The 20369-nt window shown below is 41.4% G+C and overlaps 1 protein-coding gene across 2 annotated transcripts; it reads right to left on the reverse strand.

Moving 5' to 3' along the window:
• Nucleotides 1–406: 406 nt before the first annotated feature.
• Nucleotides 407–18872, reverse strand: PHAX (phosphorylated adaptor for RNA export). Of its 2 annotated transcripts, XM_003404467.4 has the most exons (5): nucleotides 18739–18872; nucleotides 10585–11195; nucleotides 7855–7975; nucleotides 1168–1251; nucleotides 407–841 (listed from the first exon to the last, which is right to left on the reverse strand). In XM_003404467.4, exons 1-5 carry the CDS (start codon nucleotides 18832–18834, stop codon nucleotides 572–574), a joined length of 1182 nt encoding a protein of 393 aa, XP_003404515.1. In that variant the 5' UTR covers nucleotides 18835–18872; the 3' UTR covers nucleotides 407–571. The 2 variants fall into 2 exon arrangements, with proteins under 2 accessions (XP_003404515.1, XP_064131792.1); XM_064275722.1 differs by lacking the exon at nucleotides 1168–1251.
• Between the last annotated feature and the right edge of the window lie 1497 nt (nucleotides 18873–20369).

The raw sequence follows: 20369 nt of genomic DNA on the forward strand, positions 1-20369 counted from the left end.
CACATGGTGACCTCATGTGACAGAGCAGAACTGCCCCACAGGGTTTTCTAAGCTGTAACACAGGAGCAGACTGCCACTTCTTTCTCCTTTGGAGCCACTGGGTGGGTCTGAACTGCCAACCTACCTGTTGGCAGCCGAGCGCTTACCCGTTCCACCACCAGGGCTCCTTACGTGTCCCATTAGGATGTTTTAATGGAATGTTTTGAAACCAAAGCATTATTCACTGCAAAGAAACAAACTTGAATAGCATGTCATGACTTGAAAAAAAACTGATGATCAACTAGCGATACACATAATTAACACATGCAAGAGGCTGAGAAACTAAATCCTCTGGTATATACTTTCAAGTGTCTTGTCAGACATGAGAGAAATTTTTAAGTGTTTCTATCAGTCAGTCACACTCATCCCCCCACATACTCATTTTTATTTAAAACAAGAGAACAATTTTCTCATCTCTACATTTTCATGTTTATCAGTGCAAAGTACAACAAAGCATTCTCCGTAGGAAGGGCTTATTACAATGTTATTTTAGAAAGGCTTATTCTTCCAAAAGTCCAAAATGTCTAAATCATTAAAAGATATCTAAATCGTGAGAATGATCAACCTCAATGGCTTCCTCTGCATCCAACTTTGTTTCTCCATGTCCTTCCTGGGATTCATCAAGAGAGGCCAGGGCCTCATTTGTGTCACTTGCAAAAGTTTCTCGTGATGTATCATCATCTTCTTGAAAATTTAGACTTTTAATAGCTTGCTTCATCTTTTTCCCCAACAGCTGCGTTCTCCTCTTCCTAGCAGCTTTTTTATTTTCATATTCCTTTTGATTTTCAATGTAGAAAATGTCCTATAATAAAGGAACAACTTCAGTAAGAAAGAATTGCCATTTATTGAGAATGTATTACATGGCAGGCCCTTTGCATTCATTATCTCATTTCTCAAAACAAATAAAGCAATATTATTAGGCTCACTTTACAAATGAACACATAGAGTCCAAGAGATTAAATAAGTCCCCACTGCAAGTAAAGGAAGGAGGCACAAGGTTTACTTGAAATGAGACAATGACAAAATCAGTCCATATACGGCAGAGCAGGTGATGGGGATTAGTAGAAAGTGGGGCCAGAGAGGAAGAGTAGAAGTCAAACTATAATAGATCTCAAAAGTCACCTTTACCTTAATTTGTTCCTCGCTGATACTAGGAGTGTTTTTCAGGAGATTCAGAAAAACTCCACCTGGTGTTCTTCTTCGACTACCATTCTACAAAAAGCAACCAAAAAATTATACTATATACTCTTTCCATGTATGGTCAAGGCCTCTTTTAAACAGAGAAATGGCCTAAGACATTACAAAAATCCCATGGAGACAGGCAAGTACCAGATTCCAAGCCCAGTACTGACTTTAACCCTTATAAAATGGGTAACACGAGGAAATTGTTAAAATTACTAGTTTTGGTTTCTTCATCTATTAAAATGAAGGTTCCTGAAAAAAGTGATCTTTTGTCTTTTTCAACCCGCAAATTCTGTGATTTACAAAATCTACGTGATAATAAAAAGAAACAAGCTATACCCAGCTCAAGTGACTAATAAATGATCTAATTTTCTGCTTTTATCTGCCATCTGGTCCAATCAGTAAATATTTTACCAGATATTAAAACATATAATAAAGCCTCAATAATGAAAACAGCATACTACTCAGATAAAACTAGAATGAACAATGGAACAGAGCATAAAATCCAGAAATAAGCCAAACTCACGTGCAAATTTTGTCTAATACAAAGATAGTATCTCAAATAAGAACTACAATTAATTATTCAATAGCTGGTGTTGGAGCAACTGGGAAGCCACCCAGAAAAATATTAAGTTAGATTCATATCTCATGCCTTATACTATGATATCTTCCAAATGGATCGAAGACTTAAATATACATACATGTCATATAATATATATACACATACATCAATCTATAAACACACGTATAAATCAGAAATTATGATACATCTATTCAAAAGAATGAGGAAGTTCTCTTTATATAATGCGAAGATCTCCAAGCTACATTAAGTGAAAAAATAACAAGATATAGAATAGTGTATACAGAATATAACCATTTGTGTGAAAAAAAGGGCGGGGGGGGGAGGTTCTGGGTGACTGGAGGAGGGGGTAACTTTTTACTGATTCTTTCTGATTTTTGAATTATGTAACTGTGTTAACTATTCAAACAATTTTAAAAACCAGAAAAGGAAATCAGTGAATACATACATTTTTGCAAGAAAACTTTAGCTTAATTGAGATCACTTTTTAAACTTTTTTCTTTATATATAAGTATATGCCCATTGCAGAAAAAGTACCAAAAGTAGATGTGTAAAGAGAAAAAAATCTCCCACTATTCCACTACACATAGGTAACCACTGTAACATTCTGGTGTTTCTTTTCCTAATTTTATATATGACACATATATTTTAAACACCCCCTCCCCTCCATGGAAAACGGGATTCTGATGTACAAACTAGTTTATAATCTGTGTTTTCATTTAAAAATCCATTATACCTAACCAAGGACATAAAAGATCTATACAAAGAAAACTACAAAAACACTTACTGCAAGAAACCAAGAGAGACCTACATAAATGAAAAACATACCATGCTCATGGATAGGAAGACTCAACACTGTGAAAATGTCAATTCTACCCAAAGTGATCTACAGATATGATGTAATCCCAATCCAAATACCAACTGTATTCTTTAACAAGATAGAAAAACTAATCACCAACTTTATATGGAAAGGAAAGAAGTCCCAGATGAGCAAAGCATTAGTGAAGAAAAAGAACAAAATAAGAGGCCTCACATTACCTCTCAGAACCTACTACACAGCCACAGATGTTAAAACAGCCTGGTACTGGTACAAGAGACAGAGAACAATGGGACAGCATCAAGAACCCAGATGTAAATCAATCCACCTATGGTCAGTTGACCTTTGACAAAGGACCAAAGTCCATTAAATGGAGAAAAGACAGTCTTTTTAACAAATGGTGCCAATAAAACCAGATGTCCATCTGTAAAAAAATGAAACAGGGCCCATATATACCTCACATCATACTCAAAAAACTCAAAATGAATCAAAGACCTAAATACAAAACCTAAAATGATAAATATCATGGAAGAAAAAATAGGGACAAAGTTAGGGGTGCTAACACACGGCATAAATACAATACAAACCATAACTAACAATGCACAAACACCAGAAGAGAAACTAGTTAACTGGGAGCTCCTAAAAATTAAAACACTTACGCTCATCAAAAGACTTCACCAAAAGAGTAAAAAGACAACCTACAGATTGGGAAAAAAATTTTAGCTGTGACATATCTGACAAGGGTCTGATCTCTAATATCTACAAAATACTTCAACAATAAAAAGACAAATAATCCAATTAAAAAATTGGCAACAGAAATGAAAAGATACTTCACCGAAGAAGACATTCAGGTGGCTAACAGACACACGAGGAAATGATCATTAGTTATTAGAGAAATGCAAGTCTAAACTACAATGAGATACTGTATATCCACCCGACATTACTGGCACTAATCAAAACAAGAAAACAACAAATGCTGGTGAGATCACAGGGACACTGGAACTCTTATGCATTGCTAGCGGGAATGTAAAATGTTACAACCACTTTGGAATACGATATGACGCCTCCTTAATAAGCGAGAAATATAAACAACCACAGGATTCAGCATTCCCATTCCTATGAATACATCCTAAAGAAATAAGAGCAGTCGAATGAACAGACATATGTACACTCGTGTTCACTGCAGCATTCTTTCCAATAGCAAAAAGATGGGAGCAACCTAAATGCCCATCAACACATGAATGGATAAATAAGTTATGGTACATAAACAAAACAGACTACTACGCAGCGATAAAGAATGATCAATCTGTGAAACATCTCACAACACGGATGAACCTGGAGGGCATTGTGCTGAGTAAAGTAAGTCAATCATAAAAGGGCAAATAGTGTATGCGCCCACTATTACAAAAACCCAAGAAAAAGTCTGTTCTTGTTAGGCGCCGTCAATTCGATTCCAACTCATAGTGATCCTAGAGGACCGAGTAAAACTGCCCCAAAGGGTTTCCAAGGAGCAGCTGGTGGATCTGAACTGCTGACCTTTTGACTAGCATTCAAGTTCTTTACAACTATGCCACCAGGGCTCTAAGAAAAGGTTTACATATAGAAAAAAACCAGATAGTAGACAAGTGTAACTTTGGTGAAAGGAAGACAACACAATATAAGCAAGTCTGCACAGCCTGACCAAGGCAGTCACACAAGCTTCTGAGATACAACCAAGAACCCTGAGGGACCGAGTTACTGGGGCTGAGGACCATGGTCTCAGGGGACATATAGGTCAACTGACATAACATAGTTCATAAAGAAAATATTCTACATCGTACTGTGGGGAGTAGTGTCTGGGGTCTTAAAAGCTTCCAAGTGGCCATCTAGGACACATCCATTGATCCCACTCTGTCTGGAGCAAAGGAGAATAAAGAAAACCAAAGACACAAGAAAAATATTAGTTCAAAGGACTAATGGATCACATGAACCACAGTCTCTACCAGCCTGAGCCCAGAAGAACTAAATGGCACCTGGCTGCTACCATCACCGACTACTCTGACAAGGATCACAAAAGAGGGTCCTGGACAGAGTGGGAGAAAAATGTAGAACAAAATTTAAATTTACAAAAAAAGACCAGGCTTACTGGTCTGAAAGAGGCTGGAGGGACTCTTGAGGCTAACTCGGAACTGAAGCCACTCCCAAAGTCCACCTGTCAGCCAAAGATTAGACAGACCTATAAAACAAACAATTACACACATCAGGAACACATTTCTTAGTTCAATCAAGTGTATGAGACCAAGTGGGCAATGCCTGCCCAAAAGCAAAGATGAAATGGCAGGACAGGACAGGAAAACTGGATGAATGGATACTGGGAACCCAGGGTGTAAAGGGAAAGGGGAGAGCGCTGACACATTGCGGGGACTACAACCAATGTCCCAAAACAATATGTATACAAATTTTTGAATGAGAAACTAACTGGTCCTGTAAACTTTCATCTAAAGTGGAAACACACACAAATTCATTATACACCCTTTCATGTCAAATAAATATTTCAGCCTTTTCAAGCTAGTATGTGTTTTCTGGATATCGATCTTTAAACTGGCCAAAAACCTTGGAGAGAAACCTTGATGCCATCCTTAACAATTCTTTTTCTTACATCCTCCATCTAATCCATCAGGAAGTCCTGTTTTTTCTATGGTCCACACACATTCAGAAATCTGACCACTTTTCACTACCCCAGTGCTACCACCCTTGGTCAAAGCCACCATCTTCTCTCACCTGGATTACTGCATTAGCTTCCTAAAGTGGTATTCCTGCTCCTACCATCGCCCCACACAGTCTATTCTCATCACAGCAGTCAAAATGAAATGTACATCTTATCCCTTCAAAATCATCCAAGAACTATTTCATTCAAAGCAAAAGCCAAATTCCATAAAACGGCAAACAACAACAACGAAAAATGAGCTGTGCTGCATAATCGAAAGATTTTCAACTACTGGCCCCTTGGACTTTAATACGACATTTCATCATGATTTTTTTCTTTTCATTTCAGGTACCCTTTTTAAAAAATGCCTGACACTGAAACAACTGACCTTTGCCAACCCCCAACCCCCCCATGCCAAACAAGTCCCCATTAGACCTGGGCCCACATTACCTCCCTGACCTCACGTTCTATTCTCTCCCTCAAGCACTGCTCCAGCCACACTGGCCCCTTGTTCATACCAGGCACCAGGCCAGGATTTAGGTGAACAGAGGGAGCCGACCAAGTCATGCCAGGGCAGGGTCGGAGCTTGTTTTTATCTCATATTTTGTTCATCGTGGATTTTCTTGCATTCGTTTTGATTTCTGAAAATATTACATTAAAATTGTATCTTAAGTATTGAGTTTTGGGCACCTTCTTAAATTTTGCGCTGAGGCGAGTGCCTCGATCACTTCACTCTAGTCCCAGCCCTGCCAGGCACGCTTCACTTCTACAACTGCTGTTACTTCTCACTGGCCTGCTCTTTCTGCAGTGCTCTCTACTTCACCTTCTTAGAGGCTTTGTTCAAATGACATTTCAATCATCTCTACCCTGATCAGTACAGTTTAATTGTGATGATCCCCTCTCCTCTCTATACCTCCAGACCTGGATCAACTTCTCTTCCCATAGAATTGAATACTTTCCAACATACTATAGGTTACCTGTTATATTTACTGTTTTATAGACTGTCTCCCTTACGTCCTCACCTGTATCATGAGCTCCCTTGTGTTTAGAACAGTACCAGGCACATAGCAGGTACTCAATAAAGAACTGTTCAAGGAAAAAAATTATCAAAAAAAGACAAGCTGGACTCAAATCTTCCTAACATTCAGTAGATATGAATTAGTTCATTGCAATATAAAGTTTTATTACTACAGATTATAATACTGCTGGAGTCCTTGGGTGGTACAAACAGTTAACATGCTCAGCTAACTAAAGGGCTGGAGGTTTGAATGCACCCAAAGGCACCTTGGAAGGAAGGTCTGATGATTTAGTTCCACACTGAAAACTCTATGGAGCACAGTTCTACCCTGACACACACAGGATTACCATAGGTTGGAAGTGACTTGACGGCAAATGGTTACTGGTTAAAATATTGATGAATCTATAATTTTGTGCTCAACGATAAGAAAACCAAAATACCTTAACAGTGACACAAACTGGGACGCCAGTGCATTCACGACTATCGTAATCTGTTTTATTGCTAACCTCTATCTGTTTTGACTTCTGTAATTTCTATATTCACTGGAAACTTCTTCAGCCAATGCTATCAATTCTAACTGGTTTTGTTTCTCTCCATTTCCATGGCATAATATTGATCTACTCTCTTATGATACTACTATTCAGATTAATGAGCAGCAAGTAAGAAGGAAGCAATTCCAACTTCACCCTCACGCTCTGGAAAAAGCTGCATTAAATGAGATCTGTAAGACCATCCTATAGGATAAACTGCCACCACCTGTGGTTTGGCCCAAGCCAAAGGAGTGCGCCTTCTGCCATTCTCAGAATAGTAAAACAGTTTCTCAACCTTTTTCCCTCCCACTTCACTCCTGCACCCCAGAAAACTTTATAGACATTTTTTCCCTATTCGTCCCCATCATCTATAAAATTTTAATACCAACTATGCTGTACATTTTCCCTGTGTTTTATATAATAAGAGTAAGGTTTTCTTTTGTCTTCCAAGAATCAATTTTCCAGTGAATCACAGTAACACTTACAGTCACCACTGCCAAGTGCTTGGCACTGTGGTAAGTGCTTTACATACATTATCTCGTCCAATCCTTGTAACAACATAGGATTAATCCACATTTTACAGCTGAGGAGAAAGAGGCTCCAAGAAGTCAAATAATTTAGACAAATCTCACAGCTAATAAAACCAGAACTCAAGGCATCCAACCTTCAAAACTCAAAACTCTCAAAACCTGAATTTCCAGGCTCCTCCAGGCTCTCCTGTCATAAAGTTTCTGATTCTACTGTAAAGAAGTCCTGTAAGAGATGTGTTGCTGACTGCACACTAACAGGCTACAACTTATCTATGTACGCAAAGTATTAATTTCAAAAACCTAGTATACTAAATTTTTAAATTCGGTCTTCATTGTTGATGAAATTTTATTTGACTCCGAAATACTGTAATAATTTATGATAAATAAGAGATCCAACAATCTGAGGCTAGTTTATATTGTAAAAAATCCCATGATAAACAATATAAAAACAGAAGCAATGAAATAGGCTTACCATTATAAAAAGGCCACCATTCTGTTCAACTTCAGCAGTTTCCATTAGAAGCTCGATTGCCTTTTTGTTCCCAATTATCCTCACTACTCGGGCTATCAGATCTTTCTTTGGTTCTTGTAACCTGATATGGAACAAATAAAGTAATATTAACCTCTTCGTGGTGTAAAGTTAAAGAAATCTATCTTAGTCTCTAGCCTAGTCTGTGATTAAAATCCTATTCTAATAACACTTACTTTTCCAAATCTTTAATATTTAACCTTGGAATCGCTGGCATGGAAACATTCCTTGCCTTGGCCACTGAGATGGTAACCTTAAGGTTCCATCTCAAGTCTCACAGCTGGCCTCCTCGTTTGCCTTACTGGATCATAAACCCGTTGTTGCTGAAGTCGATTCCGACTCATAGCCACCCTGTAGGACAGAGCAGAACTGCCCCACAGAGTTTCCAAGGAGTGCCTGGTGGATTCAAATGACCTTTTGTTTAGCAGCCTTAGCACTTAAACACTACACCACCAGGGTTTCCCTACTGGTCATGGCAGGTGTCAAAATCAAAGTGCACATACAGCAAAATGAATGCAAGCCTAAATACAAAAGAATGTGTCGAAACAACTGCAAACATATGCTATGCTTTTTAATTATTATTCCTAAACGTTAGCACTCTCCGGGCGCTTGAAAATGGATAGGACATTTCTCTCATAAGCTTCCTGCCTCAGAATAAAGAATAAAAATTGCTATTATACATACTGATGGCTCATTTATAAACACAATTCTAAGAGACTGTGCATTCTCTCTTTTTTTCAACAATTTTATGAGATAGTATTATTTTTATTATTTTCATTTGACTATTCAGACATAAAAACACAGAAAGCCTAAATTATACCTCTTCTAATACCAGAGTCCACACTCTATAAGGATGAAAGAGCATTAATAATGAAAAAGTCTTACCAGTCCCCAGTCCCCTAACCAGACTGCCCTACTCGGTTTCTTCCCAACAGGAGCCAGTGTATTATTGTGCAAAGAGCACTAGACTAGGAACAAAGGGACCAGGACTCAGCCCCAGGTCTGACATGAATTAAATCTGTGACCTTGCGCAAGCCACATAACTACCGGGCCTTGGTTTCCTTATCTGTAAAGTGAAAGTTTTGGTTTACAAAATCTCCAAGCTCCTTTCCAACACTCAAAGTCCAAACTCCCTCAGTATTTTAAAAATCCAGTACTGGTGTTGAGATAGATTTGCCTGGAAAGTAGATACTTGTTTTTCTACCAGCCACATTATTCTTGATCCACTATCTACTTTCAAATTTGTGGCAGTATTCACTAGTAAGTTAAACCTAAACACAACTTTCGTATCTAAATCTGAACTTGTTAAAATACATGATTCATAAACTTTCCATATGTTGAGCAAATCTACCACCAAGTATTTACCTAGGAAAAATATAAATACATGTCCAAAGATCTGCATATGAAAGTTCAGAGCAGCATTATTCGTAATAGCCAAAAAGTGTAACGGTCTGCCAGTTGATAAACAGATATACAAAATATGGTATACCCAAACAATGGAACACTTCAGCAATCAAAAGAACTACTAATTCCTGCTATAACATGGATGTACCTCAAAAATATTACGGTAAGTTACAAAAGCCAGATTCAAGAGACTACACCTATGGTATGACCTCATGAAATGTCCAGAAAAGGCAAATCTAGAGAGACACAATGTTGATTAGTGGTTACCCAGGGCTGAAGACAGGAATGGGGATTAATTAAAAACGTACATGAGGTATTTTACTGGGCTGATAGAAATGTCCTAAAACTGTTTACGGTTATATAATTCAGGAAATTTACTAAAAATCATTGAATGATATATAGGCAATCCCCAACTTACAGTGTATTTGTGTTGCAATGAACTGCACTTACAACCATTTTTGCGGGGTACATGTTATCAGTAATACGTACTACATACAGTGCTGCAACGCATAATTTGCTGATGTTATCGTTCTCAGATGTTTACCTGCAGATGTTCAATCTTCTGGTTTACTGTTCAAAACACTGCTGTATAGGTTTAGCTTTCTAAACTAAATCAGGGGTTTCAGTTGCTTGAAAATACAGACCCAAAAGCTGATCACTTTGCTACAGTCAACAGGCAGATTCGAAAAACAGTGAGATGTTACCACAAAACACATGAAGAAAAAAAGAAAAGGAAAATACATATGACTCTCACTAATTTCCTGACTAGACATGCCATCCCCATTCCCGGGGATAATTCAAACGATCCAGAACCTTTCACAGGTGGAGTTATTACAACTGACAAAATGCCAATATCATCCAACTCTTCTTCATCATTAGAAAAAATTTTTGATTTGTGTATTTTTTAAGTATTATTAAAACATATCTGTACGTTTATATGTAATGTTTCCAACCCCCAAAGACAAAGATCAGATTTATAAAGATATAATAAAAAGCGGGGAAAACTAAAAAAAAAAAACACGATTTAAAAAGGTATGATTATCCAATGAATTCTATAGCACTACAGAGTTTCTAAAAAGCTCATCTGTTCATTCTACCATGTCTGTTTACATTTTTAAAAAGTACAAATGTATTTGTATAACCAAGGAAGCCCAGAGTTTATCCCTTAAATAGACTTAAAATCATTATTAACGTATTTGGGTCTATTCTATTTTCTATACGTGGACATTTGGTCAAATGCTCCTTTGTAGGACAAATTTAAATGCTCACCTGAAAGAAATTTCATCAGCCACTTTCTCTTGAGAATCCTCCTCTGAGATCTCATACCGGCCTTTATAATTCATTTCTAGTCTGTACCCTAGTCTGTCTTTGACAGGTCGTTTCCGTTTGAGATGACCTTGACCATTTTCCTCATCCTTTGATTCCTTTTTTTTGCCACCATGCATATATTCATCTAGCTCTTTGTCTAATTCCTTTGTATGCTCTTGAGATTCCCTCTTAAGCTTCTTAGCAAGCAAATAATTGTAGGTCTCGGACTGTCTGCTTCTGTCAATAGTGCCCTCCATTCCCAAGATACCAAGTTCTGTGGCCACTGCATCTTGATTCTGCTCCTGCAGGACAGCACCCCATATGTTGTTAACCTTCTTTCCTCCGGCAACAGACGGTTTCTGGCTGTTCTGGCCAAACTGAAATGGCTCTGGTTTGAGAACAGGATTAAAACATTTCTGTCTCTTGCGTTTCCAAACAGAGTTGTCATCATCTGAATCAGAAAAACTCTCTTCGCTTGAATCCACATTTGTAACAGTCCGATAATGTGATACTGGTGCACAAGCTGCAGTATTCCGCAAGGGCCTCATTGCAATGTCTCCACCTAGTACTTTCTGCAAGTGAAAGAAAATACAGTCAATTCCATAAAAGACATTAACCCAGCCCACTACGGTCTACCCCCACTTCCCCCGAGCATCTGTCAGTTTGTTGCGCTACGGGGGCTCGTGTGTTGTTGTGATCCTGGGAGCTATGCAACTGGTATTCAAATACCAGCAGGGTCACCCATGGTGGACAGGTTTCAGCTGAGCTTCCAGACTAAGACAGACTAGGGAGAAGGACCTGGCAGTCTACTTCTGAAAAGTATTAGCCAGTGAAAGCCTTAGGAATTGCAGTGAAACACTGTCTGATACAGTGCCAGAAGATGAGCCTCTCTGGATGGAAGGCACTCAAAACACAACTGGGAAAGCGCTGCCTTCTCAAAGTAGAGTCGACCTTAACAACGTGGACGGAGTTCAGCTTTTGGGACCTTCGTTTGCTGATGTGACACGACTCTCAATGAGAAGAAACAGCTGCAAACATCCATTAATGATCAGAAACTGGAATGCAAGAAGTATGAACCTACGAAAACTGGAAATCGTCAAAAATGAAATGGAATGCCTAACCATCGATATCCTAGGCATTAGCGAGCTGGAATGGACTGGTATTGGCCATTTTGAATCAGGCAATCATATGGCCTACTATGCCAGGAATGACAATTGAAAAGGAATAGCAGTGCATTCACGATCAAAAAGAACATTTCAAGATCTATCCTGAAGTACAATGCTGTCAATGGTAGGATAATATTCATACACCTGCAAAAAAGCTAGTTAATACAACTATTATTCAAATTTACACACCAACCACTAAGGCCAAAGATGAAGAAACTGAAGATTTTTACCAACTTCTGCAGTCTGAAATTGACTGAACATGCCATCAGGATGCACTGATAATTAATGGTGGTTGGAATACGAAAGTCGGAAACAAAGCAGAATTGGTAGTTGGAAAATATGGCCTTGGTGACGGACACAAAGCCAGAGATCATATGATTAAATTTTGCAAGACCAACAACTTCTTCATTGCGCAAACCTTTTTTCACCAACATAAACAGTGACTATACACATGGACCTCGCCAGGTGGAATACATACGAATCAAACTGACTACATCTGTGGAAAGAGACGATAGAAAAGCTCAATATCATCAGTTATAACAAGGCCAGGGGCTGACTTCGGAACAGACCATCAATTGCTCATATGCAAGTTTAAGTGGAAGGTGAAGAAAATTAGAACAATTCCACAAGAGCCAAAGTACAACCTTAACCATAAGTATATCCCACCTGAATTTAGAGACCATCTCAAGAATAGAACCGCTGCATTGAACACTAATGACCGAAGACCAGAGGAATTGCAGAATGACATCAAGGACATCATACAGGAAGGTCATTAAAAAGACACCAAAGACTCCTTGGAATATATCCTAGAGAAATAAGAGCCTTTACACAAACAGATTTATGCATACCCATGTTTATTGCAGCACTGTTTACAACAGCAAAAAGATGGAAGCAACCAAGGTGCCCATCGACGGATGAATGGATAAGTTATGGTATATTCACACAATGGAATACTACGCATTGATAAAGAACAGTGAGGAATCTATGAAACATTTCATAACATGGAAGAACCTGGAAGGCATTATGCTGAGCGAAATTAGTCAGTGGCAAAAGGACAAATATTGTGTAAGACCACTATTATAAGAACTTGAGAAACAGTTTAAACTGAGAAAAAAACATTCTTTTGTGGTTACGAGATGGGGGAGGGAGAGAGGGTGGGAAGGGGCACTCACTAATTAGACAGTAGATAAGAACTACTTTAGGTGAAGGGAAAGACAGCACGCAACACAGGGGAGGTCAGCACAACTGGACTAAACCAAAAGCAAAGAAGTTTCCTGAATAAGCTGAATGCTTCGAAGGCCAGTGTAGCAGGGGCAGGGGTCTGGGGACCATGGATTCAGGGGACATCTAAGTCAACTGGCATAATAAAATCTATTAAGAAAACATTCTGCAGCCCACTTTGAAGAGTGGCGTCTGGGGTCTTAAACGCCAGCAAGCACCCATCTAAGATGCATCAATGGGTCTCAACCCACCTGGATCAAAGGAGAATGAAGAACACCAAGGACACAAGGGAATTACGAGCCCAAGAAACAGAAAGGGCCACATGAACCAGAGACTACATCATCCTGAGACCAGAAGAACTAGATGGTGCCCGGCTACAACCGATGACTGCCCTGACAGGGAACACAACAGAGAACCCCTGAGGGAGCAGGAGAGCAGTGGGGTGCAGACCTCAAATTCTCGTAAGACCAGACTTAATGGTCTGACCGAGACTAGAAGGATCCCCGTGGTCATGACCCCCCAGACCTTCTGTTGGCCCAGGACAGGAACCATTCCCAAAGCCAACTCTTTTGGCATGGATTGGACTGGACAATGGGTTGGAGAGGGATGCTGGTGAGAAGTGAGCTTTTTGGATCAGGTGGACACTTGAGACTATGTCGGCATCTCCTGCCTGGAGGGGAGATAAGAGGGTAGAGGTTAGAAGCTGGCGAAATGGACATGAAAAGAGAGAGTGGAGGGAGGGAGCAGGCTGCCTCATTAGGGGGAGAGTAATTGGGAGTGTGTAAAAAAAAAAAAAAAAAATTTTTTTTTTTTTTGGTGTATATGGGTTTTTGTATGAGAGACTGACTTGTAAACTTTCACTTAAAGCACAATAAAAATTACATATATATTAAAAAAAAAGACACGAAAGAAAGGACCAAAACAGATGTGAGAAGAGACTCTGAAACTTGCTCTTGAGCATAGACTAGCTAAAATGAATGGAAGAAATGAAGAGCTGAACAGAATATTTCAAAGTGCGGCTCCAGAAAACAACATAGAGTACTATAATGACATGTGCAAAGACCTGAAGTTAGAAAACCAAAGGGAAGAACACACTTGGCATTTCTCAAGCTGAAACAACTGAAGAAAAAATTCAAACCTCGAGTTGTTACACTGAAGGATTCTATGCAGAAAATATTAAACGACACAGAAAGCAACAAAAGATAGAAGGAATATAGAGTCACTATACCAAAAAGAATCGGTCAGCGTTCAATCATTTCAGGAGGTAACGTATGATCAGGAAACAACAGTACTGACGGAAGAAGTCCAAGCTGCACTGAAGGCACTGGATGATGAATAAGGCTCCAGGAACTGACGGAATACCAATTGAGATGTTTCAACAAACGGGTGCAGCACTGGAAATGCTCACTCGTCTAGGCCAAGGAATTTGGAAGACAGCTACCTGGCTAACCAACTGGAAGAGATCCATATTTATGCCTATTCCCAAGAAAGGTGATCCAACTGAATGTGAAAATTATCGAATATCATATGCATTCAAAAATTTTGCTTAAGATCACTCAAAAGTGGCTGCATCAATGTATCAACAGAGAACTGCCAGAAATTCAAGCCGGATTTAGAAGAGGACGTGGAACCAGGGATATCACTGCTAATGTTAGATGGATCCTGCCTGAAAGCAGAGAATGCCAGAAAGATTTTACATGTGTTTTACTGACCATGCAAAAGCATTAAACTGTGTGGATCATAACAATTATGGATAACATTCCAGACAACGGCAATTCCAGAACACTTAATTGTGCTCCTGAGAAATCTGTACATGGATCAAGAGGCAGTTGTTCGAACACAACCTGGGGATACTGCATAGTTTAAAGTCAGTAAAGGTGTATGTCAGAGTTGTATCCTTTCACCATACCTATTCAATCTGTATGCTGAGCATATAATCCAAGCAGCTGGACTATATGAAGAATGGGGCATCGGGACTGGAGGAAGAATCGTTAAAAACCTGCCTTATAAAATGCTCTCGATCATTAGCCATTAGAGAAATGCAAATTAAAACTACGATGAGATTCCATCTCACTCCAACAAGGCTGGCATTAATCCAAAAAACACAAAATAATAAATGTTGGAGAGGCTGCGGAGAGATTGGAACTCTCATACACTGCTGGTGGGAATGTAAAATGGTACAACCACTTTGGAAATCTATCTGGCGTTATCTTAAACAGTTAGAAATAGAACTACCATACAACCCAGAAATCCCACTCCTCGGAATATACCCTAGAGATACAAGAGCCTTCACACAAACAGATATATGCACACCCACGTTTACTGCAGCTCTGTTTACAATAGCAAAAAGCTGGAAGCAACCAAGGTGTCCATCAACGGATGAATGGGTAAATAAATTGTGGTATATTCACACAATGGAATACTATGCATCGATAAAGAACAGTGACGAATCTGTGAAACAGTTCACAACATGGAGGAACCTGGAAGGCATTATGCTGAGCGAAATTAGTCAGAGGCAAAAGGACAAATATTGTATAAGACCACTATTATAAGATCTTGAGAAATAGTAAAAACTGAGAAGAACACATACTTTTGTGGTTACGAAGGGGGGAGGGAGGGAGGGAGACGGTTTTTTATTGATTAATCAGTAGATAAGAACTGCTTTGGGTGAAGGGAAAGACAACACTCAATACATGGAAGGTCAGCTCAACTGGACTGGACCAAAAGCAAAGAAGTTTCTGGGATAAAATGAATGCTTCAAAGGTCAGCGGAGCAGGGGCGGGGGTCTGGGGAACATGGTTTGAGGGGACTTCTAAGTCAATTGGCAAAATAATTCTATTATGAAAACATTCTGCATCCCACTTTGAAATGTGGCATTTGGGGTCTTAAATGCTAACAAGTGGCCATCTCAGATGCATCAATTGGTCTCAACCCACCTGGAGCAAAGGAAAATGAAGAACACCAAGGTCACACGACAACTAAGAGCCCAAGAGACAGAAAGGGCCACATGAACCAGAGACCTACATCATCCTGAGACCAGAAGAACTAGTTGGTGCCTGGCCACAATCGATGACTGCCCTGACAGGGAGCACAACAGAGAACTCCTGAAGGAACAGGAGATCAGTGGGATGCAGACCCCAAATTCTCATAAAAAGACCAGACTTAATGGTCTGACTGAGACTAGAGGAATCCCGGCGGCCATGCTCCCCAGACCTTCAGTTGACACAGGACAGGAACCATCCCCGAAGACAACTCATCAGACATGAAAGGGACTGGTCAGTGGGTGGGAGAGAGATGCTGATGAAGAGTGAGCTAATTATATCAGGTGGACACTTGAGAGTATGTTGGCAACTCTTGTCTGGAGGGGGGATGGGAGGATAGAGAGAGAGGGAAGCTGGCAAAATTGTCACGAAAGAAGAGACTGAAAGGGCTGACTCAATAGGGGGAGAGCAAGTGGGAGTACGGAGTAAGACGTATGTAAACTTATATGTGACAGACTGATTGGATTTTGTAAACATTCACTCGAAGCTTAATAAAAGTTAATAATAAAAAAAAAAAAAACCTGCCTTATGCAGATGGGAAACCCTGGTGGCGTAGTGGTTAAGTGCTACAGCTGATAACCAAAAGGTCGGCAGTTCAAATCCGCCAGGCGCTCCTTGGAAACTCTATGGGGCAGTTCTACTCTCCCCTATAGGGTCGCTGAGTCAGAATCAACTCAACGGCAGTGGGTTTGGTTTGGCTTTGGTTTTATGCAGATGACACAACTTGCTTGCTGAAGTAAGCAACATCATGAAAAACAGAAAAGACTGAAGTTGCCAAGGATTTCATTTTACTTGGATCCACAATCAACACTCATGGTAGCCCCAGTCAAGAAATCAAAAGACACACTGCATTGGGCAAATCTGCTGCACAAGATTTCTTTGAAGTGTTGAGAAGCAAGGATATCCTATTGCGGACTAAGGTGTGCCTGACCCAAGCCATGGTGTTTTCGATCACCTCATATGCACAGTAAAGCTGGACAATGAAAACCGAAGAACTGATACCTTTGAATTGCGGTGTTGGTGAAAAATACTGAATATACCACGGACTGCCAAAAGAATGAATAAAACTGTCTTCGAAGAAGTACAACCAGAGCGCTCCTTAGAAGCAAAAATGGTGAGACTATGTCTCACATAGTTTGGACATGTTAACCAGAGGAATCAGTCCCTGGAGGACGACATCACGCTTGGTAAAGTAGAGGGTCAGCGAAAATGAGGAAGACCCTCAACGAGATGGACTGACACAGTGGCTGCAACAATGGGTTCAAACAGCAACAATTTTGAAGACAGCACAGGACCGGGCAGTGCTTCATTCTGTTGTGCACAGGGTGGCTATCAGTCAGAACCGGATCAAAAGCACCTAACAACAGCAACAACAATTGTTGTGCTATACGTAAGTACAGATGCAAATAAATTAAATTATACAGTGATTCAACTGGACCTTTTCCAAGCAGAAGTAAGACATCTGAAGACATCTCTGGGACCAATTCAGTTCCTACTTTCTAAAGTTCCACATGGAATTTGCCAATTTTAAAGCCACAAATTCTTACTTCCACAGCAAATACAGCACTTAGTTCTCCTCGCCTGGCCACCTGAGTCGAGGCTGATGGAAAATGTCTATCTTCACATAATAAAGGCAGCTAAAGTTTATCAGACTGCTGTGTGCTGTATGCACCAATGAAACCTTACAGTGGTGTACTAGAGATGAGAACACTACGGCATCAAGGCTAAATAACTTCTTTCAGGTCACTCAGCGGCGCCGCCAGGATCCTAACGTGGGTAGCCTGAACTCAAAAGCCCTCAGAAAAAGCTTACTACCTAGTACAGCCACCAAGACAAACTCTCATCTAAAAAATGGGAAAGCTAACACAAAACCTAGTGTAGCAATACCACATGACGAAGTAGGTTGAGTGAGAATACAGACGACCAGGTTTCTGAAAGAGTGACGAACTTCATCTCTAGGCCTCAGTTTCATTTATTCAGAGCAGAGTTGGGGGAAAAGAGCGCCAAGAGTTACTTCTGGCCAACGTCCCCAAACCAAACTCGCTGCAGTCAATTCCGATTCATAGCGACCCTACAGAACCGAGCAGAATTGCCCCACAGGGTTTCCAAAGCTGTAATCTTTACGGACGCCGACTGCCACAGTTTTCTCCCAGAGCAGCTGGTGGGTTCGAGCCTCGGACCTTTCCGTTAGCCGGCGAGCGCTTACCCAATGCGCCACCAACGCTCCTTCCAATGTACCCAGGTTCTACATTTTCAGCAAAGTCTACCCTTCCGGGACAATCCTGCGGCGCTGGAATTGTGAAGCCCTTAAGTTTAGAAAACGAAAAGCAGCGCAAAGTCTCGGCGGAGGAAACCACGGCTTGCCCTCTCTTCCAGGAAGCCGCGAGGCCCGCGGGCCCCGCCTCGCAACAAAAGACCGGGCCACAGTCCGCCCAAAGCACCGCCGAGCACCGCCCCCAGCAGCCCGAGTTCCACGCGTCAGCCGGGTCCTCACCTGACCACCGCCGCCCCGCGCGCCCCCGCCAGCCACTGACCCTCACTACCGCCGCCATCTTCGCCCAGCACTGCTCTTCGTAGCAAGGAGCTCCGCGCTCCTGGACTAGGGACGCCAGCCCGCCCCTCACCCACGCTGCAGCCGGGGCTCCACGCTCCTGGCCCAGAATCACGCGCCCGCCCTTCACACTCACCGGCACCTGTAGCGGCTTGTCGTTCGGCGCGACCGTCATGTCGGAATCCGAGTCGGAAAGCTGCCCATCTTCCATGGCACCACCATCCTGCGCCATCTTCCCGCGGCGCCGCGCGACGGGTCAGGAGAGCACTTCCGGCGGAGCGGCGGGAACACTAGGCCAGCGGCTGCCCCTGGGCGCCCCCGCGCGGGGGCCTGTGCCCGCCCGGTAGACTTATCAGCGCTTCACCGGTCTCTTGGGTCGATAGTGACGGATAAATCATAATGCAAAAAATCAGATTACGCCAGTCAAATGAGTCCCGTGTGCCCCCAAGAGTCTGAAGGGTTGTCTTCCAAACTTTATTTTCATGCAAACATAAACATGTATGTGCACGGATAGCGGCCTTCTGGAGTTCTGGACTGACCTTCCTGCTTCCGTTTACCTCCCCCCCCCCCCCCCCCGCAATCCGCTCACTCCATACGTAGTTTACAAAAGAACCTTTCAGAAAGTACCTGAGGTCACTGCTCTGCTCAGACCCTCCACGGGCTTCCCTCCACACAATAACGGCTTAGTTCAGAACACTGGAAACACGGCCCCTAGTCTGGGCATCTGGGTGTTGGCTCCTGTCGGCTTCTTCAGCTGCACGCTGCTTGTGTATTTGCTCAGGCGCGCTTTGTTCTTTCCGGGCTGAAGGCGTTTACAGTTGCTATTCCCTTCTCCTTGGAAGCCCCACCTTACACCAGAACCCTCATCCTTTGCATAGGTTGCTTTCTCACTTGATTCAGGTGTATATGATTTAGTACCACCTTATCTGAGAGGCCTTCTTCGACCTTCCTAACTAAAACAGGATACCCTACTGTCTCTGGAAATCCTGGTGGTTAAGAGCTACAGCTGCTAACCAAAAGGTCAGCAGCTAAAATCCACCAGGTGCTCTTCTGAAACCCTATGGGGCAGTTCTACTATGTCCTATAGGGCTGTACAGGGTTTCTATGAGTTGGAATTGACTCAACGACAATGGGTTTACTGTCTCTCTGGAACCTTTTGTTTTCTTATTCATAGTATCAGTAGTTATATATGTATTTTATTTTTTGTCATTTTTTAATATTTATTGTACTTTAAGTGAAAGTTTACGAATCAAGTCATTCTCTCACATAAAAACTTATGTACACCTTGCTATGTACTCCCAATTACTCTCCCCTTAATGAGACAGCCCGCTCTCTCTCCACTCTCTCTTTTCCTGTCCATTTTGCCAGCTTCTAACCCCCTCTACGCTCTCATCTCCCCTACAGTCAGGAGATGCCAACTTAGTCTCAAGGGTCAACCTGATCCAAGAAGCTCACTCCTCACCAGCATCCCTCTCCAACCCATTCTCCAGTCCAATCCATGCCCTAAGAGTTGGCTTTGGGAATGGTTCCTGTCCTGGGCCAACGGAAGGTCTGGGGGCCATGACCACCAGAGTCCTTCCAGTCTCAGTCGGACCATTAAGTCTGAACTTTTTATGAGAATTTGAGGTCTGCATACCACTGCTCTCCTGCTCCCTCAGGGGTTCTCTGTTGTGTTCCCTGTCACGGCAGTCATTGGTTGTAGCCAGGCACCATCTAGTTCTTTTGGTCTCTGGATGATATAGTTTCTGGTTCACGTGACCCTTTCTG

The sequence above is a fragment of the Loxodonta africana genome, chromosome 2, assembly GCF_030014295.1.
Source record: "Loxodonta africana isolate mLoxAfr1 chromosome 2, mLoxAfr1.hap2, whole genome shotgun sequence".
Classification (NCBI taxonomy): domain Eukaryota; kingdom Metazoa; phylum Chordata; class Mammalia; order Proboscidea; family Elephantidae; genus Loxodonta; species Loxodonta africana.